Source organism: Dermacentor silvarum, chromosome 6, assembly GCF_013339745.2.
Source record: "Dermacentor silvarum isolate Dsil-2018 chromosome 6, BIME_Dsil_1.4, whole genome shotgun sequence".
Classification (NCBI taxonomy): domain Eukaryota; kingdom Metazoa; phylum Arthropoda; class Arachnida; order Ixodida; family Ixodidae; genus Dermacentor; species Dermacentor silvarum.
Window position 1 is genome coordinate 28,438,757 of NC_051159.1, and position 22,929 is coordinate 28,461,685.

At 45.5% G+C, this 22,929-nt stretch overlaps 1 protein-coding gene across 2 annotated transcripts in view; it reads right to left on the bottom strand.

Moving 5' to 3' along the window:
- Nucleotides 1–18,928, bottom strand: part of LOC119455349 (talin-2) — a 324,493-nt gene extending 305,565 nt beyond the window's left edge. The window contains exon 1 of one of the 2 annotated variants that reach the window (XM_049668712.1): nucleotides 18,827–18,928. In XM_049668712.1, coding sequence (XP_049524669.1) covers nucleotides 18,827–18,840 — 14 coding nt within the window. In that variant the 5' untranslated portion in view covers nucleotides 18,841–18,928. Of the gene's footprint in view, nucleotides 1–17,442; nucleotides 17,588–18,826 lie in introns of those variants that run through there. The other variant, XM_049668713.1, reaches the window with a different exon arrangement.
- Nucleotides 18,929–22,929: the final 4,001 nt, after the last annotated feature.

Here is a 22,929-nt window from a genome sequence, read left to right on the forward strand (position 1 = left end):
GAACAACTCGGGATAATCCAGAACAATGTTATTGTAAAATAGACACTAGTAGGAAAGAAATAGCTGGACAGACTGAAGAGCTGGACAGCTCTCCTTAAAGGGATACGGACATGAAATCTGAAAATGAATCCTCAGTGTGTCATTACACCGAAAAGAAGTAGTCACTTAGCTCACTTTTGAGCCGATGGCTTTATTTTTAGTGTTTTTGTGAGCGCACGCCTCGCCGACCGACCCGTGGGAGTTGGAAGGCGTGACGTCACGACACTCGTCGGATAGCCAGCCAGCCGGCCGCGGTCATTCGAAGCGCGCCGCCGCCGCCATTGAGAGCATGGATTCGAGTTCTGGTGCTTCTACCAGCGATGAGTACACGTCTGAAGACGAGGTCCATTCCAACTTGGCAAGAAATATTACCGCTTACGGTTACGAGCCTTCCGCGTCAAGCGACGAAAAAGAGCAGGCGGCCGTGGAAGTGCCAGTCAGGTTTTCGCGAACCGTAGTGCGAAGATTTCGCTCTGCACCAGACACTTGTGCAAGAATTATTTGTAATTTCCTCTGTAAACTTGCTTTTTCAAGAGCGCACACAGGCGAGGCAGCTGCAGGGAACTTCAGCACTGCGTGGATGACTGAATAGTATCTTATCTTATGCCGTCAGCGTGAGCAACTGCTGTGAGGTATCAGTACCTCCAAGACTCTCACGTCCACTTCACGAGCCGACCAACAGATGGCAGCACCTGTCTGGCGTTCTGCCCAGTTTTTTTCTGTTTTGGCCTGTGGAGAAGCAGAGCTGTGTGTGTGTCTGATCTCGTGTGTCTGATCTCGCTAGCCTTGTATTGTTTCACTATGCTTTGCCAACATTTTTAAAGAAATTACTGCCTTCATGCGCAGCCTCGGGCATCTCGCCCCAGCCTCGCCCTCACACTGCACAAGAAGGCTGCAAGTGAACGAAAACAGTACCGACATCTTTTCGCCTCCTCTTTCCCAACGCGCCGCTGATCATTTCTGCTTTGTGTTTTCGTGAGAAGACCGATGGCACAGCGTCAGGCTTTAAGCATTGCCTTTTGAGCGGCATGCCGAGGATTTTCAGCACAGCCGGGCTGGTGACATAGTCATCGTTGACGAAGTGGCCCGCGCAAATGAAGTCATATTTTAGAGGTCTCCAGGCTGTGCGTGATGGCTGACAGGCAGGTATCCAAAGTTTACGCACCTTCTCGTCTCTAGGAAACGTGTGCGACGGCATGTCACAACCGACAATGCTGTTATAACAGCAATGTCTGGGCATTTCCTTCCGCCGCAACGAACACGTCAATACCGAGCGACGACCGCGGGAAGGCGCATGTAAAACGCACCACCTGCATGACGGGGATAATGTTTCGGACAGACCACGTGCGAAGATCGCCGAATGGGGTTAAAGAAACGCTGCAAGGGACCGACACCCCCGGAAACACTGGGACGGTTGTGGCCGACCTTGGCCACGCGCGCGCAGGTGGTTGTTATGACGTCAAATTTCAGCTTCTGCCGGCAGCCGCTTGGAGGCAACGTGCAACAGAAAATCGCAAAAAAAAAAGATGTTTCTCGTTCTTTTTTTTCAAAGCAGCTTCGTTGTATTCGTCATTTTCAATAGTTCAACTTTTGTTCTGATGCAAAAAACCACCCGCCAACTTTTGTGTCCATATCCCTTTAATCCAGTGTGTGCAAAAGAAATGTGAAATTCTGGAAGTCATATTGACATCAGGCTCATAGCCCCATTAAATTTCCGTGTTCTTGAAGCTAGGGTAGAGTCACAGATGCATTTTCAGGTAGCCTCTTAAAAGAATGTTGGGTGTGTATGTAAATGAGACCAGGAATAGTAATACTTGTCATCATAAAGTTCATGGGTTATCACAAGAAGTGTGTGCTGAGTAATTGTAGTAAACTCAAGGGCTGTGCCTTCACAATCAGCAATGATGACTAAAGAAGCTGTTGAGCTACTTAAAGAACTGCGGGTAAGTGCTACAGACTGACACAGCTGGTGGTCTGAGGGTATCATTAAAGGCCAAATGCAATGAAATTTTCCTTGGATAAATTTATTACAAATGAGTAGTACATATTAGTAAAGCAATTTACACAAAGCTGAAGTATGAGAATCAAAAGACAACTTAAATTAACAGGCTTTAAATGGCACCTAAGCAGATGACGTAGGCACTTGACGTAGGTGGTAAAGTTGATAGTATAACACATATCCAAGAACTGTGCACATAGGCTAATCTCACTGTCATGCCTTGTCACCTAGGTAGGTGCTAGTTCTCAACATTCTGAATTCTGATTCATTTCAGATTAGTGGTAACGGTGCTTTTTTTGTGTGTGTCAGTACATCCGCTCTGCATCTCGGCACATCCCACTGCATGTGACGAGATGCCGCCTAGCGATGGATCTTTTCGGTGCGCACAACGTTGCACACAGCCCTGCACAGGTTCAAAATACTAAAAAACGTGCTGATCAAGCAATTTTCACACTAAAAAAAGAAAAAGAGGACACCTTTTATTTTGGAGCAGTTGTATGGATGTTGGTAATAAAATAAAGCAGCCAACTGTGGTGACACAGTGGTAATGCCATCACGAGCTTTATCTGTGCCGTAGTGGCAGCTTTTCCACGCCACATGATTGCTTTTGGAACCATGTGACTAAGTCTGACAAATGGGGGCTCTAGAGGCAAATAGAAAACAAATGCCCAACTCCTGCGGGAGTCATATATACAGTTATTTATAGATGCCATCAATCCCATTTTTCTTCCCGTCTGATAACACGAAAGATCAAGACAATGGCATTGATTATGACAAACTACGCTTCACTGTGGAAACGAAGAACTTTGCTATAAACTGAGAAAGCATTTTTAAGTTGTTTGAGATGAATGCAAAGAAAGCTAGCAGACAAATAAAGTATGTTTTCACCACGAGGATGGGGCGGGTCAAGGGTAAACGCTACAAGAAGCTTGACGGGTCCTCAATCATTACTCTCAGAAAGAGAACAGTGCAAACATATCTTTGTCAAAACAACAAGAGCTGTTTAAAGGCCAAAGAGAAAAGAAAAATTCAGTCCATACATCGGACATATTCAATGTAATACAGAATAAACATATACATAGCATATAAATTTCTTATGTCCAGGAATAAAGAAGATAATGCACTAAGCAGAGAAGAGCTATATATCCCGTGCAAACCAATGCTGAATTATTACGGCGACACATCAATCCCACAAATGCAAACAATATCCCCCCAAAACATTCTGCAGAACCCATCTCACGATGACTGTCAACGGTAATGTGTAAGCATTGAATAAATATAGTGACACAATGTATTTCCATCGTTGAAACAAGTTATGTATGAGGCGTGTATTACAGTGGGACTTCTTTATCGCGCTTCGATGATGATGATGATTTTTTGGCATCCCCTTTGAAACGGGGCGGTAACAATAGTCACCTAGCCTGTTTGATAATCAGGTATGCTGTGCATGTTTTTCATTCTAGCATTTTTGTATGCATCTCCTTAATTTGTTTTTCTTCCTCAATACCTCTCTACCTACTTTGTATCGCTACCTATGTAACGAATTCGGTCATATCAATCTCCTCAGTGTTTTTTTGTAGCGTGAGCTACACTGGCCGAGGTTGAGCAGTTTCACGTGGCTCCTGGAGAGCCGTGCTGCGCATGCGCGAGGAGCAGTGATGTCACACGGCGCACAGCTGGCATGCCGGAGCCGCCGCCACCGCGCGCGCCTCGCCGGTCTGCGCATTCCAGAGGAGTGACGTCATAGCCACGCCAGACGCACTGGCACCGGCGCCTGCCCAGCTATGCTCCTCTGTTGCGCAGTGGCCAAGTCAGACACTGCACCGGAGCCGTTTGATAGCGCCTCTCATTTTGTGCGCATGCGCAGAGGTATCAGTGGGGGTATACATATCGCGGGGCGTTTGCCAGTGTGGTATAGCCATGGAGAAGGAGAGCGAAATTTCTGCTCAGCGGTGCAGAAGAGCGGAAAAGCTTAACTCATCGGATCCCAAAGTAGTTGCCTGGCAATTAGCGGTGGAGCGTAGGAAAAACGAACAGAAGAAGGCTAAACGTGCTGCGGAGACACCGGAGCAAAGGGAGGAACGTCTAGCAAAGCGGCATCGCCAGGAGGCTGAGCGACGTGCCCGACTATCTCAGCAGCAGCAACAAGATGTCATCGATGACGTCAATGCGGTGAAACTTATCGAAAGCGCCAGTGCAACTCAGACCTTCGAGATGGACTTCGTAAACAATCCGTTCGGATATGTGTGCAATGTGTGTGAAAGACTAGCACATGAAAGACTTGACATCGGTAAGTAGTGCCATGCGTGAAACGTTGAGTTTAGCGGCGCCGCCTGAGTAGGGTGAAACCGTGGCGCGGGTTCGTACAACATACAAGAACTTTCTCGCTGAGCAGAAGATTCCACTCTTTAGCATTACCAATGGGTATCGTTACCCACCCATGCCACCAGGTGTACCGGTTCCGAACGATGTGGCCAAACGTTTACTTTCGCCACGGATTCCCTTCGTTCAGATCCATCATCTAATGAACTGGAGAAATGGTCAGTTTGGCATTAAGGGACCCGTGGTGAACGTGTCGGTAGACATGGACGAGATGCTAAAGCAGTTGCCTTGCAGCTTGGAAAATGATAAATGCATAGTGGTGAACATAAAGAGGAGAATGTTTGCTGAGACTACCTTTCTGTCGAACATGGTTTCTCATGATGTGCTTGGACCAAGGGCTGAGGTACTGAGAGACTCGCCGCTGTATAAACCCTAGGGCATAAACATTGACGAGGAACGTTTGGAGAGGCTGTATGGGGCAGCCTTCGTGCCAGGCGAGGACGTTAACGTGGAGGCTCACGCTACATATATCCTGGCATAAGTGGCAATTAGCAGTGGCACAGCTAAGCCCCTGCTAATTTTTTGCACCAATACCCTAAATGTCTCTTGCTTATCTCGACTGCTGACCGGTTGATGCTTCCATGCACTTTAAATCCAAGCGTGTCTGGAAGGTGTATGTTGCTACAGATTTCACTGGGTGAATCCTTCGCATTCCATTAGGATGTGCTGAGTGGTCTCCGGATTTTTGCTGCAGCATACACATGCCTCATCTTGTTGCGAATATTTGCTCCGGTATGTTTGTCCTTAAGCAACCAGCTCAAGCCTCAAATAGCAAAGCACTGCCCTTTGTGTTATTGAACAGATTTTCCCTTCTAATTTCTTTCTTCCCATTCTTTTAAATATCCATGGTCATTTTTGTTTCCGTTCTTTGCATCCAATTCACTGTCTCTGTTTGTCTCACTTACTTTCTGATAACTCCTGCTTGTCTATTTAGACTTTCAATTACCCTGTACTTGGTTGCCAACTTTCTTGACCTCTTTCTCCATTCTGTGTCCACGCTCTTCAAGTACAGATACTTGTGCACTCTCCACCCACTTCGACAGCTTTAATTTTATGGCTTGCATTGCCATTCTATATATCACCGACATTACTGGAGCTGGCCTGTACGAGCTCGTCTTATACCAGTGCCACATGGGCACACAAAATGGCATTAACTTCATAATGCCTTAAGAGTTAATGTCCTTCGCGTGGTGCCACACGTACAAATCAAAGCCATTCGTCACCGAATGCGTTCGCTAGAACTCTATCGACTGAGAAGTGCGTACTCTCGATGCCATACCTTGTTCAGTGCAGTATAATTGTAGTATTTGAAACAGTCTCTACCGTGTAAAAAGTAATTTATACATAACTTTCAACTAAAACGCTCCTGCAAAGAGTTGTATTCGGTGAACATACTCAGGTCAGTGTTGGAACGGGCTTCGACGGGCCAAGCACCATTTTGATTTTGGGCTTCGAATTTGACTTGCAATGGCCTAGGTTGCTATGGTCAGTTGCAATGTTGTAAAAGAGAGCAACAAACTAAAGCTTGCGGCACCATAGTATGCTAATTTTGACATTTCACTAGCCTTGAAGGCAGATTATACTTGTAAATGCCACGTCTATCTTTTTATTACCCTACAATTGCTCACTTCAGAAGGCACTGTTATCGACATCATCGGGTCAAATGTCATTAAATTTGGACGTGTGGCAGCTCCACCGAAAAAAAAATGTCATTCAGGAACTTAAGGCCTTAACTACTGAATGCCATTTTCTGTGCCCCTGTGGTACGGGTATCATCCTTATCACCTTTGCCTTTGTAAATGAGGTTCATCTTTCTTTCATGCCATCCAACCGGATTTCTTTTCATTTTATTCACTTGCTCTATGGCATTAGTCAGCAGTACATTGCTCGTTGAACCAAGGTTTTTGATTAACTGCATGGGGATTACATCGGGTCCTGTAGCCGTGTTATTAGGGACATTTTCTTCTGATTTTTTTTTCAGTAAAAGTTTCCTACGCCAAATTGTGATCTCTCAGGCTTCTGTGTTTGAGTCTGAACTACGCTTTCTTTCATGCCGAAGTTATCCCTAATAACAACCCGCAGCCCTTTGTCTCCTTCGAAGATCTTACCGTCTTCCATCCCTTACAGCCATTCGTAAATTTTCAGTTGGAGCTCCGAGTGCTCTTACATGGTTCCAGAAGCTTCTTGGTACACCTTTCTCTCTTTTAAAAGCGGATGTTATGCACGCAACATTCACTTGTGCATTTAATTTTCTCTTGCACGCACTCACTCGCCACCCTTTTCCTTTCTCGGTACAGTATTTGTTCCACATTTTCGTTATGTAATCCTAACATTTTGGCTTTTCGATGATCCCTAGACCCCTGCTTCCGCTCTTCTATAGCTTGCTTTATTTCCTTGTTCCACTACTTACGTGGTTTCCTCGTTTCAATCTAACAATTTTTTGGCGTGTCTGTCTTATCTCCTGGTGCTTGTCTACCAGTTCCTTATATTCACAGACTGCTGTAGGAAAAGCCTCCATTTTCTTCTCTATGTTTCCTCGTGATCTCTGTTATTTGCTTTTCATTCATTTTTAGAAATTCTGATGCTATTGATTCGTGTTCTGCGTTAGCATCTCTCCCGAATTTTAAGGTTAAATGTCTATGCTCGCTACCCAGGCTATTTTTTCTATGTTCATCTATTATCATTTGGTCTAGTCGTTCGTAGACTGTTTCTGAGACTAAGGCGTACTCGATACATGACTGCCTGTTTCCGCACTGCCACATTACCTGTCCATGCCAATTATTTTCCCTGTTAACTACTATAAAGTTCTGTTCATTACACCATGGCCGCTGGATAAAAAAAAGGTGCAGCCTGCCGCGTCGGGCGCGCTGCTATGGGAGCGAACGTGACGACCGTAGTTGCATTGTCGGCCGCTTGGCTGTGCCGAACGGCGCTAGCTGAGGGGGATGGAATGCTTCAGCTTGCACTGCGCGACGGCGTTCCAAGCGCGTTCCTGACGCATTTGCTATGCCGATGCCAGACAACAGACCCCGGCGTGTGGCGCCGCGGCGGATCACACCGTTTTCGATGCACGCGGCAGGCCGCACCTTTTTTTTTTTTATCCAGCGGTCGTGATCACACAGATACAGCACTAGAAAACCGTTGTAACCAGTATATTTGTTCAAACCCTCCATGTGCGCATTCATATCTCTTACTAATACCCCCCCCCCCCCCCCCCCTGGCCCGACTTTTTGAACTCATCAATATCGCTTCTAATGCAATCAACCAATTCCTTATCTTTATATCGGTTATCACTACCTATTACCAATTACCAATTGGTAAGCTACTCCAAGCTAAGTCTTTCTTCTTTTTCTTTTCTCTCTTTATTATTTTTTTCTCGCTTCGATGTCATAAAGGAGCTAAATATAAGCACGCAGACCCGATTCATAAAGGTACTGCAACAATGACTCATAAAATCCATTTATCTTTCATAGTCTTCAGCTTGATCGATGTTACATCTCACACCTCTAAGTGCACTCTCGTGAATTGTCTTTGTCCCAGGGCACGTCCAAAGTAGATGGCGGGCATCCGCTGCAGACGCAGGAGCGGAGCACTTTGTACCCTGGACAATGTCTTCGTGTGGTTGGCGCCAAGCACAAGTGATGACTGGTGTAAGGGCCACCTTTGCCGCCCAACGTGCCACTACTCCATAAACGCTCCTTACACGTCTCTTTTACCGTTTGCAACTTCATACCTTGCCTAATTAGCATGCCTACTCCTCCGCCTTTCCTCGGCCCAGTCACTCTGTCGCACCCCTCTAATACAAAATTGTCAATAACAGGCGGCTGCTCCAAATCTCATAGATGCATTTCAGTCAAGGTGTACACACCAATAGCTTCGGCATTCAGTTTCCCTTAGCACACTCGGCGCCATCTAGTGCTGCTGCAGCGAAGCCTTGGGTGGTATCTGAAATGCACGGCGTGCCAGTGTGTGCAAATGCTGAGAATTGTTCTCTCGCTTGCCATGTAACCAGTGGCACTTATTCAGTGACCCAAGTTGGCGAGTGGTTAGGTTAGGCACATACCCAGTGCATTTGTTGCGCAGCCTGCTGAAGCATCGGGTTGCTGCCCTTGAGGAACCCTTGTGACATGGGTTCAATTCCGCTCAGCATCGGAGAAATTTAAAGGATCTTTTTTGTCATTCTAGAGTGGCACATTCCTAGTGGCGCATACCTAGTTGCCCAAGCTGGCATCAAAGAAGTTAATTGAAGACCAGCACAGACCGAGTGGCATCTTCAAACAGTGGTCCCTACCCAGCAGTAGCGTACCCAGGATCTCTGCCAGGGAGGGGGGGGGGGGGGGTTGACAGTTTGCCAATACCATCTAAATAGCACTAAGTTCAATTTCTTCACGGGAAATTGTCAAAAAATGCGCTTTTTGTGAGTGTGCAGACGATTGCGTGTCATACATCTTAGTTGCAGTACTCAAATGAGCAAGGAAAGAAAAGGGGTTAAACAAAAGAGGGGAGTTAAGTCGGCCTCAGGGGGGGGGGGGTGACAATCCCCGAAACCCCCCCCCCCCCGGCGGTGCGCCACTGCTACCCAGTCCCCCATCTATAGTGACCCATGCTCAAGTGCGGCACTTATGTACACATTGCCACCTACTCAGTGACCCAAGTTGGTCCAATTGTTGGTTTCTAACCCTGTTACCTCAGAACAGCAGCCCAATGCACTACCGATTCGACCACAAACTCCAGGTAGGTGGGAACACAGATACATATACATACATACATAATTATAATACAAATAACATAGATACATAGCCCCCGGAAATTGCATAAAGCTCCCTAAGAATGCTAATTCATTAAAGGTTCAGAGAAAGATGTGTTTTTGCATTCAATATTATCATTCTGCAAGCAATTCTAATATTTTGGCAATTTGTAAGATAATAGTTGTTCATTTTAGTTTATCCATGAAGAAGTCAATAATAAGAAGTTGGGTGTTATGAGCCACACTGATAATGGTTAAACAAGCCAGTGTGATTAAATGATTTATATTTGGTATTTATTCCTTTTGGATTATGAACCAAATGGAACAACCGAGTATGTCAGCCAAAATACCAACAGTTGGGTGTTCCTTTACATGAAGATTAATTACCTTTGCAGAATCCCCCAGAAAACACACTTCTGGAGGATCATTGCAGTGCTATTGACCCTTTTCGCGGCGATGCCGTGGGCACTGCCATGTTTGATCACGTGGTGACGCGTCCATTGCTTGCCTTAACTGCCTCCGTTGCCTCCTTGTTTACAATGGAAGTGTATGACGACGGCGCGGTTTAGAAAACCTGTTTTAGGAGATGTCGTAGACGGTGATTGGTGGACGACACGAAGCTTTGATCACAGCTTCAGAGAACATGCAAAAGCGCTTTCGGAGCTAATTAAGCTATGTCTAAACGGCGCAAGCAGCATATATGGTGCTTGTTCTAAAAGCGGGGCTTAATATCTATTCCAAGCTATCCAAACATTCCGCTCATGAATTCAGTCAGGATTAGTGTGTTTTGCTCTTTGTTCTTTATTTGGCAAGTATTTGGAAGCAGTGGCTTGTCAGTTTCTGACTCATTAAAGTTCCTCGGTGCGGCCACTGATTATTTTCTGCCTAATCGCTTGCGGATGTGCTCAGTTCCGATAGATTTGTTCTTGCTGCGCACAAGGCTTGAAACGTAGCTGTTTTGTACATTGTAATACCTTGTAGCAAATATATATTACAGCTAGTAACTCGCTTACTCTTGTTGATCGTCATGAAACATTCAGCTTCGACCATTCGTGCGCCATCGGTGTAGTCCGTCATTTATTGTGCGTATACAGTGCGCATATATTCAAGTGTGCGCCCATTCACTTATTCTTGATACGTCGGCGATAGAGTGGGCGCAAGTTTTCCTTCCATTTGGGACACATGTGCATAGATAACGTGCGCGAAACTTACTATAACAGGAAGCGGCGCTGCTCCGTAAGGGTTCTTATTGTTTAACGAGTGGTGCTCACTCTTGCCGACGTTCTGGGGATGAAGCCCTTTCTTTGAAGTTTAGCGATACAAGGCTGGTGGATGAGCAAATTTCTGTATCCTCGAGGAAAGCTGTTCGGACAGTTGCAGCAGCGGTCCGCGAACTTGGCCACACAGATTCATTCAATTCCTTAACATGTCAGTCACTATTTTTTGCAGCCAACTACTGCACACGTCTTCAATTCACATGATTCAATCTATCATGATTGGAGCACAGTGTGTTAGCGAAAACTCGGTTGCATTTCCGACAGCTGATCGCACAGAAGCAAGGTAGAAGCGGTCATGGTTTCATATTCGGGCATGGTCACTGAGGAGACGTATGGCGCGCCGCCGTGAGCGCCATCTCGTTTCTCTAAAACAAAGTGCTCCGCGAAAAGGGTCAATAGTACTTCCAGCACTCAAAGATTGCAGTCATATGCAAAGAATTACTCTACCATAATGTAACACTATTGCCAACTGTTGACAATACCAGTGTGCTGCAAGCTTTTGCAGCATGATTGCAAAGCAATTATAACTTATCTGGAATTATTACTTTGCTCAAACCAACATCACTTTATGGGAGACCTTACTCTGCAACACAGTTAACTGAAACACTTCATTGTTTCTGCGTTATTCTATGATTTTTATATTACTAGCACACCAACAAACTGATACAAGCACGGACTTTAAAAAATATACTTAATAAGGTTTCACAGAGTAATCAGATTTTGAAGCTTTCTTAACGTATCCCCTCCCCACTCCCACCAACTTGGAGCTGACATTGTCAATAAATGAAATTACCTAAACCACATTTCTTGTGCCTAGCTTGTGACATTTGACACTGTGTCACTTCTTTTTCCAAATAATGTTGGTCACCATTTTGAGAGAGGCAATCTGCGGAACCCTGTTTACCCTCATCAATGCTATAAGGAACCAAAACATTTTCTATGAAGAATTTTAACATTGAAAAGTTCCATGCAGCTGAAGGGATGATGCTGAGCCAAATCTCTAGAGAAACAACCTGCATACAGAATATCCAAGGCATTGCCAAGTTCGGGGACATTGAAGCCGAGGTTCAACTAGAAGACCACGTGATCTGGCATGACACTCTTAGTGAAGCTGCATTTCAATGCCGAGAAATCGGGACAGGCAAATCAACGGCATGATAGTTGAAACGGGACAGAGCTGTGAAATAAAATATGTAGTAGGCTCACTGTGAATTGGACCAATGCTTTCCAAATGTAAGACACATTTGTTCCCGGAAGAGAGAAATAAACATTCATTTTGCTTGAGCACCAGTCTATAAGTTGTCTAGATCAAGAGTCTTTCTTATGTGCTGTACTGGAACACTCCACCATGTTTGTCCCAAGTTTTCAGGGGAGTGATCCATCTGCGCCAGGTGTGGGGTCCGATGCGAAGGGCAGAAAACGTGTCCTGTAGTGTAGGTTGAATGTGGGAGCAAGCTGATGCTCTGTATTTAAATAGCCCAGGCAGTGAGAGCAGTGGGAACTTTCATGAAGGTCTTGTGCATAGTGTGTGTCGTGGGAATTTGTGCCAGTACACAGGGAAAACTTTGGAAGCCACAGTGATGCTCATGCATAAAAAACAATGCAATTGTGCTGTGCAGGCCTAGTTTCCTAAACATAGTACAACTATAAACATGATAATACAGAAAAATAGCAATGACAACAGATGCATTGCCAAGCGAACAGATTCCTTTGAAAACAGAAGCTATGTTCTCAAATGGTACCAATCAGTGTGCATTGATTGGCTAAGCAAGCAGACATGATGTAAGGAATGGCATACTTACAATCAGCGTTACAATCATTTAGTGAACTCAAACGCCCAAACTCTCAGGTGACAGACAGGGGTGACAGACCTTTTACAAGAGCCACATGCTTTACACGAAGGAAAACTCCCTGGATGCGAAACAGAAGGACAAAAGACCACTGCGTTCCTGCTCCCCAATCTTCAATGCATTATTAATGGGCTAATGCAACCAACCAAATTTTGGCTTGTGTTGAAAGCATGGCTTCAGATAGCATAGATATAGAGCAGCCTCCATGCAAAATTTTACATTTGAAGTACAAGTGAATGCATCACAAAAAGCTAGCACAAGTAGACGTTTTTGATACCAAAACTGGAAGAAAAAAACAAAAAAAAACACCATTACCACTCACAGGAATTCACGCCTGACTCAAAATGTGTGACTGTCCTTGGCATGCTAAAAAACCTCTGAGGGAGTGTACTTATGTCATATCAACTAACCACCAGGTGCATGTGTAGTCTGCTCAGGTGCTTTTCAAAGGCTACTACTCAGAAAATTAGAGAATTACCAGTCCTACAGACTCGGTAGATTGACTCAGTAGTACATAGTACTCATTTAAATCAAATTAGCCAATGTAAAATTTCACTGCAGCCGCCTTTTGTATCACACAATATTTGGTAGCATATGTCATCCATCAGAGGGAAGCATCACCTTATTCAACAAGCACACAGCTTGAGCGCTTGTGGTTTTAATGTGATTAGCTTTCTTTGGGAACTTAACACAGTATGCAGTGTCTGTATCAGGCCCGTAGCCGGGGGGGGGGGGGGCCTTGGGGGCAAGCCCTACCCCCCCCCTCCGAAATTTTAATCTTTCCGTGCCCAGCACCGTTAGGACATGGGCACAGTGCTGGGCACCTAAACGGAACGGGATGCCGTGTAAGCGACCCGGAGCATCACAAAAGAGCAGAGGACGCCGCAACTGACAGTCAGCGCCAGATAAACAGAAAGGGGCAGCTGCGCTCATGACTTTGCCACCACTGAGACCCATACCCCCCCCCCCTTTCTTCAGCCACAACTCTATGCACTGCCCACTTACAGTCTCCATGTCATACAGTTTTCAACTCGTGTTGCCCAATTATGCCACTCACAGCAGCTTTGAGTCGTTACAGCCGGCCGTAAAATTCTACATGGCAGACATGGAGCCCAAGAATCTCAAAGTGATCAAAGGAGAGTGGGAGATGGGGAAGCAGAAGTGGCAAGCAACACCTCCAGAAGAGCTGCCAAAGTATGTGACCGAGGCCCTCAAGCAGTGCAACACCAGCCTGTTTACAAATATCAGATACTCTGCTCAAGATACTTGCCACACTTCCTGTCACCACAGCCGCAGCTGAGAGAAGCTTTTCGATGCTGAAGCACCTCAAAACCTACCTTCGCAACAGTTCTGTTGGACGATTGAATGGGTTGGCTCTGATGTTGCTCTACAGAGAGTCCATTGATATGAGCAACATAATTGCAACATTTACGAAGAAGGCACAAAGACTGGTGTTTTGGGCTTCCGAACTTAAGGAGCCAATGCGGACTTTGAAGAGAACAGACGCACCGCGCCGCGGACTTGTGGGACCTAACACTGTCGACCGTTCCGGCTCAATAAAACGAATATTTCCACACTTCGTCTTTATATTTTTGGCTTTGAGTAACACTGTTTTATTTTTATTAACCCCTTAACCGCTTTATTATTTTGACAATTTCTGTGCCCAAACTGCTCATTTTTCAAAAATTTGATATTGAATATTTTCCTTCTAAAAAGCAAGTTATCGGCATTGAAAAAAAAATTCACGCGCATACAAAGTCAAATTAGCATATTAAAGTTTATTATTGCTCATGATAAAGGAGGCCGGCTACCTGCTGGTAATCAACAATAAAAAAAACTGCGCAGGAGCACTGTTCAGAAAGTTTTGTAAAGTCATTGGGCAATGTTATACTGAACGCCTTACCAGAGACGCCCAAAAACGGAAGCCGAGGAGCCTTCGTAGGGATGTCCTTCACATCAATGCACTGCCAATGATGCGCACTCGCAATAGTGTCTTCTGAGCAGTCTTCTTCTGAAGAACTGCTAATTTCGAAGTCATCGCTATTGTTTGCTTCAGGAAACGACATAAACTTTAGTTTCTGAATAATTATCATCCAAAGAGCTGGACGACGGCGAAATGCTTCTTTTCCGCGACGACGGACCAGAAACACCTGTGTCGCCGCCACCGGACGCCATTTTTTTAAACACGAGTTTCCCCCCAAAGAAATGTGAAACGGCGTTTGAAAAAACAAATTACCTGCCCAGTGCGCCATATGCGCAGCGATACACCAACTAGTCCGCAAACGAGCGTGTCTCGTTCAAAATGCTCAAAAGGAGATATCTCGAGTGGATGAGCAAAACGGTTTTGGGACAGCTCGACAAAGACGAGCTGGGCTCGTCCAAAACGGTTAAGAGGTTAATGAAATCTATTGAGACGAATCGTCCGTATAAAAATATTATAGTATTAGGAAGATTCATCTCAAAACTAAAAATATAAAACTATTAATAAAATAGTACTTAAAAAGTCACATAATTTACATACTGCGACTTTTACCGAAAATAATTACGGAAAAATAGGTGCTTTCCTCAAATAGTCAAGGCTTTCAGCAAAAGGTCCCCCCCTCCCCCCCTGAAAAAAATTCCTGGCTACGGGTCTACTCTGAATGTATGTATGATTGCACCTAAACTCTTTCACGACAATTTGAGTAAGTGGGTGGTCCATGGTTATGTGGGCAGAGCACTGTGCTGCTATGCTGAGGGAACAGAGTGAAACCATCGGACCAACTTGGGTTCAGGGATATGTGCCACTCTTCAATGAACCTCTTTAATGCCAACTTGGGTCACAGAGTATATGTTACTACTGAGAACGTGCCACTTTTCATAATAACCATCGTATCACGTCCTAGGACCCCTAGAACAATACATTGTACATGGCCTTCACCTTTTTTTTTAAATTCACTAGGAAGCGATTACGCAAGATACTCATTCTGGGTATGAAGTATGCTGCATGTGTAACTGTAAAGAAGTGGTTTACTCATATTCTTGTCATCCACTTCGAGAAATGTGACACTGAACGACGGCTGAAAGCAACCTTGAGGTGTGTTTTGAAATCACTAAGGTTGTGTGAAAATACCAGATGTGGCAGCAACATGGCAATGTACTACACATAGTTCCATCTTCATCTCTGCGTTTAGGCAATGAAATGCAGTTTTTACCATAGCAAACATGAGGAGATGATGGAGATAGTTATTTTTTTTTCCACGTACATGGAGACGCAGCATTTGGCAGCTAACTGTGGTATTTAAATTGTTTTTCAAGTGCATAACATAACAGTAGACAATAAAAACAACCCTGAAAAGCGATTATGTCCCATAGTTGTGTTCAGGTCTCAGCAGGATAAAACATATTACCAATTACACACCTACCATAAGATAGATTGCTAATCGCATTAATGTTGACAATCATCTCAAAGGAAGGATGTGCCACTAATTTTTTTATTCGAGTGCTTGCCATCAGGTTATCACCATTTATCAGTGATAATTGAAGATGTTTCAAATTGACTTTTAGTTTATTTCCTTTGTGACAATTTTGTTGCAGCTGATTTATGCTGGCTTGCCCTTGTAGATCAATCATTGCATTATCCTGCACGAGTGGCTTCTGTAGCACTCAGCCAAACTGTAGGGTCTGGGAATGTTTCTTTACCTTACTTTTATGCACTAATTGTCAAGAAAGGCTACGGTCACCAACGAGCCTAAGCCTTCAAGACTAACAGTGAGCTCTTTCGCCTTCAATTACATTTACAACACATTCTTAGCTGTTACTTTAATGCTTTATATATTGCAATGTTCCAAATAAAGCATTGTATAACGGCCAGAGCCCCTGCTGTTTTTCGCACAACTCTGCCCATTTGCTAAGCATTGCAAGCTGTGTTATCTACTCATAAAACATTGATGATAAAGCATGTGTCCCTCCTTCTGTAATGCTACCAGGGCAACATTTTCTGACAAGCTTGCTGCTAATATTTCCGCTTGTTCTTTATTTCTTCACCTCTGTTGCAGTGAGGCTGGGAGCTGTCCCATTATCGTAAAGATGTTGGCAGTTATGCACTGTGCATCACGCAATGAGCATTTCACTGGAAATTACTGGAAACTGGAGTTTCAACTGTCACCACATAAGACATGCTCTGTTCATGCCTCATTTCGAGGCCATCACAAGACACTACAAGCAATGTCATTCAGAGCACACTAGCTCGATAGACGTCAGTCAGTGTAGCCCGTTCCATGCAAGTAGTCAGGTAGCCCTGTTCAGCATCAGTAATTACTACTACCACCGTAGTAATACTGAGAAAGCTAATGATATGTCGGCGACACAACCTTCGAACCAAAAGAGCCACGGCGTCTATCCGCAATACCGCCAAATGACTCACAACGGAAGTAACTTCATGCGCTCACGTAGGAAAGAAAGGCACCGATCGAATGCTGCCTTTCGGCACGGTGACCTGCGCTCTCGCTTTTAAAAACCGCGAGGTGCCCCATACTCGTCACTCAACCGTGATGTCGCACGTGTGCTCCCCCGTCAAGAGGATGCGAGGCGAGTGCTCCCGAAGGCTCCTTTTCTTGTTACGTCTTTGGAACGGTTCCAAGGAGAACCCCTGTTTAGGCGCACCTTTACGCCCCAGTTGGTCCGTTGACACCACCAGCATATGTGTGTATTCTGCGTCTCCCAGCTCACGTATCAGTCAGTGCGCGAGAACATTTAAAACGTATCTCAAATGAGTTTAAGGCAGGAGGTCCGTGGAAAAGGTCAAGCCTACGGCGCGCCCATGTGTGTGAGCGAGCGAGCACTTCAAGTGCCGGTGTGTCGTCGGCGAAAGGAATTGGAGCGATTCGCCCGCCTGGTGCCCTCACACAATCCGCGCCACCCAGAGGTGGAGGCATAAATGTTCAATAATACGGCGCAGGCCGTGAAAGCAGCCGAAAACAAACTACACGGACTCGTAGAAAAAGTTCGTACAGCTGTGTCAACTGTTCGCACAAACTCAAATTTCTGCCGTCAACGGCCCCTGGAACGCTGCGAGAGTGCAACTGCATGCAAAGTCGGTCGAAAACAATTAACTGGACAGCAATCAGAGTCGTAAGAACGATAATAAACACTGAAAATTCTCCTTACCTGCGGCTGCTGTACCGACGATAGCCCTCTCACGGCAACACCCCACAACCAATATGGCGAATGTGACGTCACCGGAAGCTGACTTACTTCCTGTTTTCTTGTTTTGTTTCGCGACTGCAAATGAAAGGGGGTACGACGGATAGCGGGCGGTCATTCGTAGCAGGTTCTAGCCCGGAAAATGCTCCAAAGAAAACCGTGGTGTCGTGCGAGTTGGAGCAGCACGTCGAATGCCACGAACACCGTTGAGTAAACCGAAGCGAACAGCAGCGGTAGAAAAAGATGAGCTTCCCTCCTCCAACACCCGATACGTTTGAGGCGCGCCGCCTTATATGGGGAGTCTCTCTCTGTCCCATATACTGCGAACGCCGTCGGCAGTGCGCGCGCGCTTTATTTCACTGCTCGCTGAAAAAAATGTTGCCGCTGTGTAGCGACTTAGTAAAAGGGCAACGACACCTGACAGGCTCAGCTGGTTTATATTCGTGGCAGGTGCACCTCTCTTTAACATCTCACCCGTCGATAACTAGCGAAAAGTGCTTTTAGGTCACTTCTATCCGCGTGAGCTATTAATGGAGCGGGGAAATTAATTGAAAATAAATTAACCGTTGTTTTTTGTACAACCCAGCTACAGGTAGCGCCGATGGCATGTCAACGTACACACACTATAATTTCTTAAAAAAAGAAAAAAAAAAAAAAGAAGAAAACACTGCTGCCGTGAAAGCAATAATTAATAAAAGAAACTCGTCCTAGCTTTTGGACCTGTTTCTAAAAACAGTTACTACGTCAGATATCAGCTCATCGAGGCGATGCAAGTAATGTGTTATTCAGGCTATACCTGCTGCAACGGAATAAAACCAGCTGGGTACACCCCATTTTCGTGCTACCTGCCGTGTCCCACCTTGACTTAGGACAACGCCAGTTGCGGAGTTTTGATCTGCTGCATCCCCATTTACGTACATCTGCGGGAATTTAATTACCGCCACGTTGAGACACGCCATCTGAGTGGCTAGCAGAATAAAAATATAAATAATAAATTCTCGTGCTGCCCGATATATTAACTCATAATTAATGAAGCACGATGAAGTATAGCTCCACTGTAGTTAATTCTATAAGCAGAGAGAAAGAGGGAGAAACAACAAAGTATAGATTTGCTTTACAAAAAATGTCCCAGTCAGTGTTCGCTTTCGCAGACGTCGAACCAGTTTCTGGCTCACGCTGCCCGAAAACTGACACACGGTAAATACACACTCGGCCACCGGGACAGCCCGCGTTCCGTTGGCGCCGTGCGCAGCGTGGGCGCGGCCGAGATTCGGGCGCCTCGACGCATTATGCGAGCCAGTTAAATGTCGTCGTCGCGGCATACTGCGGTTCCGGACGCTGGGCTCACCTTTCGAGAATCATGATGGTCCGCGTGCGTGTACGCCGTCAAGCTGCTCTCCTCCAAGCGGCGACCAACAAGTCAGTGCGCGCGGCGCATCGTCGGCGGCGGCCCACGGCTAGTCGGGGGCGTCGCGCGCGGAGGATGTGCGGGGAGGGAACGAATTCGCAGTTTAGGTGCGTGCGCCGATGGGAAAAGAAATTATTTCTAGTTGTCAGCATTCGACTGATCAGATGCGGCGACTCCCCTTGGGCGTGAAGACGCCGGCGGAGGCCGCCACACACGCGGCCGTATATAACAACGTCGCTCACGGACACCGATTGTTCAGTATTTTTATTATTCATTTAGGAAACACCTTACGCAGGCGCTGCATTGAGTGGAGGAGGGGATCGCAGCAACCAGCAGTAAGTGAACGATGGAAGTACGAAAGATCAACATCTGTAACAACGTAAGTTCGTACAAAGACACACACACACATGCACCAGGCCCGTAGCCGAATTTTTGATCTTTCCGTGCCCATGTCCTACGGCCCTGAGTAACACTGTTTTATTTTCAATAATGAAATCTATTGAGACGAATCGTCCGTATAACAACATTACTATTAGGAAGATTCATCTCAAAACTAAAAACATACAACTATTCATAAAATAGCATTTAAAAAGTCACATAACTTACATACTGCGATTTTTGCCGAAAATAATTACGGAAAAATAGGGGCTTTCCTCAAATAGGCAAGGCCTTCAGCAAGTGCCCCCTCCCCCCGAAAAAGTTCCTGGCTACGGGCCTGACACATGTACGTATGTACACATCGTAGTGTGTGAGCGTGGATACGCTCCAGAAAACGCAATGGCAAAAAAAAAAAAAAAAAAAAAAAAAAACAATTACAGTAAGTGGTAGAACAAGTTACAAGGACGGCTCCATGTGTTTTTTTTTTATTTCTTTTTTTTTTGGCGGGGGGGGGGGGGGGAGGGTTTACAGAAGAGAGAACATATTGCAACAACACTGTTGACATTATTGTTTAGGAATACATTTGTATTATAAAACCAATATATAGGAAATTTGAAATCATGAGAACACAACAGGCGTTTACGATTCACTTTGGTGAGAATGCTGGAGCTTAGAGCATCATCATCATCATCAGCCTATATTTATGTCCACTGCAGGACAAAGGATTCTCCCTGCGATCTCCAATTACCCCTGTCTTGCGCTAGCTGATTCCAACTTGCGCCTGCGAATTTCCCAACTTCATCACTCCACCTAGTTTTCTGCCGTCCTCGACTGCGCTTCTTCTCTTGGTATCCATTCTGTAACCCTAATAGTCCACCGGTTATCCATCCTACGCATTACATGGCCTGCCCAGCTCCACTTTTCCCGCTTAATGTCTACTAGAACATCGGCTATCTCCGTTTGTTCTCTCATCCACACCGCTCTCTTCCTGTCTCTTAAGGTTAGGTCTAACATTTTTCATTCCATCGCTCTTTGTACGGTATAAGAGCATAGCTTTTCCCAAATGAATTGTTTTATAGTCACTCTCGAAAATGAAAACATAGAATTTGTGCGGTCCGTTTAATCTGTTGCGAAGTGATTAGCGTTCAACAGGCCCGGTATTTTCCATTTTATTGCGTGTCAGCCGTAGTTTAATTGTTCTAATTTCTGGCTGCAAGAACAGTGGTATACCAAAATCCATGACGCCTAGCATAATTTACTTTATTTATTTTAAATATTGCAGGCGCATGGAGACGCAGCATTTGGCAGCTAACCGTGGTATTTAAATACACATATTGCAGCCCTACAAAGGCTGCAATATGTGGGTACACAAAGATCGTCATAGTGGATTCACAAAGAACGAACCTGAACGCGAATATTATGAAAACGCTAGGTAACAGAACCTGACATAGTAGAATCAACTGCAGAAATAAAATCGTTACGGGAAAGGGAACTCACATTGCCAGGTAACAGATTCCAAAGGTCAATTGTTCTGACGTAAAAGCTGTACATAAATGTATTAATGTGTGGGATTAAGTTCGTGGTAACTTGTGGTAGAAGTTTTCTTAGAGAATGTTAAATACGCGCAGTTTGATAGACTGGAGGAAGAATGTACCATATTATACAGACATTTTGGAGAGTCTGCATCGCGGCGCGCCGACAGTGGTGTCAAGTTCAAGAGAGGAAGAGCAGCAGCGGGTGATAAAAAATGTCACAGTTTCGCCCTAAGGGCGAAGCAATGAATGCGATAGCAACACAGCAATTTCATACGAAGTAAGGTGAGCGGCTTTGGTAGCAATATGAATTGTAGTAAACATGAGCTGATTAAGTAAGCAGGTGTGCTGCGGCGTAAGTAGACCGACATGAAGAGAGACTCGATGACCACGAGAAGGCGCGTGTGAAACGGTGGTGTTGATGAGAAGCGCTTCCCGTGGGCAGCGCGTGCGAAGGGACACACCTGTAGCGCTGCACTGCCGATCCGGGCAGCATTGCATGTGTACCAGGCAGAGAAGTGCGCCCCCCCCCCCCCCCTTGCTCCCTCCGGCGCTGGCTTCCTGCTTCCTTGCTTGCGCGTGGGAGATTGAGTGCGTTCGCTCTCCGTGATAGCGCGCGTCCCCGCACGCTTCCGCTCGGGCATACGGCGCGCGGCGAAGATTTTATCTATAGGGAACCTCACGGCGACGGCGACGGCGACGACGACGGCAGAAATCCGGTTGAAGTGTCCATATAATTGCTATCGCAATAATATCTGTGGCATATATAAAGCGCGCACAACTACAGCACTGATTGAATTTTAATAACATCACTCTTGTTGAAAGGGCACCAAACAGAGCCATACTTGGTCGGATCAGCGTTTTATATAACAGTAGCTTCGTGTCTTCAGGGGTAGCGAAAGCATGTGCTTTATATACCCAAGTTGCTTTATATACACTGCAGTTATACACCCCAGTTAACGAAGAGCTATTGAATGAATAGTTGAAGTATTTCGGGGATGAACTGTTAGTAAAATATTTTTACCACATGTTTTAGTACAATTGATATTGTCACGTTGTAGTGACGCTGACGAACACAGTAGCGAAAGTGTGAATAACGAAACGAACAGTTAAATTTCTTCTCCTCCAAGTCTTCCAGGCAGACGATTCTTCAAAGCGTCTTCGTCACCGCCCGGTGACACTTTGCACTCAGGGAGGTCAACGTAGGAATTCATAGGTTTATTAGGAGAAAGTAGCATACATCGCTTAGCGGCGGTCGATTATCGGCTTGATCGGTCCCCTTCTCATCTCTACATACTCTTTTAAAAAGCCTTGCTAATTGGGGCGGCACCCTTCTTTTAGGTCTCCTCACTCACATTCTACCAATGAGTTCTTTTCAAAGTAGGCTGGACCATCAACAATCCACACTGTGACCGCCCGCCTTCTTTAGTGCGTAAACGAACGCCACCTGGCCCACTTACTCGAGGTCCACGCACCTCGGTGCAGCTGGCCCGGTGCAATGGCATGCCCCGCGAACACATAAATCGCCCCGCGAGCCACCGGACATGCTGCCGAATCGTACTCGTGCACGACGTTGCCGCCAGGTCTCCCGTTACGCACGTATTCTCGACGGCGTAATCTCCCACACCGCAACGGGAATGCCGCCATGTTCGCTCACAAGAACGCGCCTACATGCCGCTGAGTGACATGTGCGCGGTGAGGCGGTTGCTTGGCCCCTCGGAAACAATTTACGATAACTCAAATTAAGGGAAGCTCCTTATTTTTCGAAGCGAGATCAGGATGCCTTAGAACGCGCTCTTATAAAGCGAGGTACAATAAAGAAGAAGCTTTTGCTTGCTGCGGTAGAGCTAGGGAAGCGATGGAGCATGTTTTATTAGTATGTGAATCTATATGCCCAGCGGTCGATTTAGGCACCTCTGGCCTCCTTGAAGCCGTTGGGTTCAGCGAGATCAGGGGGAAAGTAAGCATGTCCACAATAGAGGCGATTGGAAGATTGGTGGAAGAAAAGTAGGGAAACGAGAAACAACGTACAAAAACAAAGTTCCCATGTATAGGGATTCAGAAAGGATGGTGATGAAAATTCTTGTTATTTTTTATTTTTTATGATAGGTAGGACATTAGGCAATATAACAA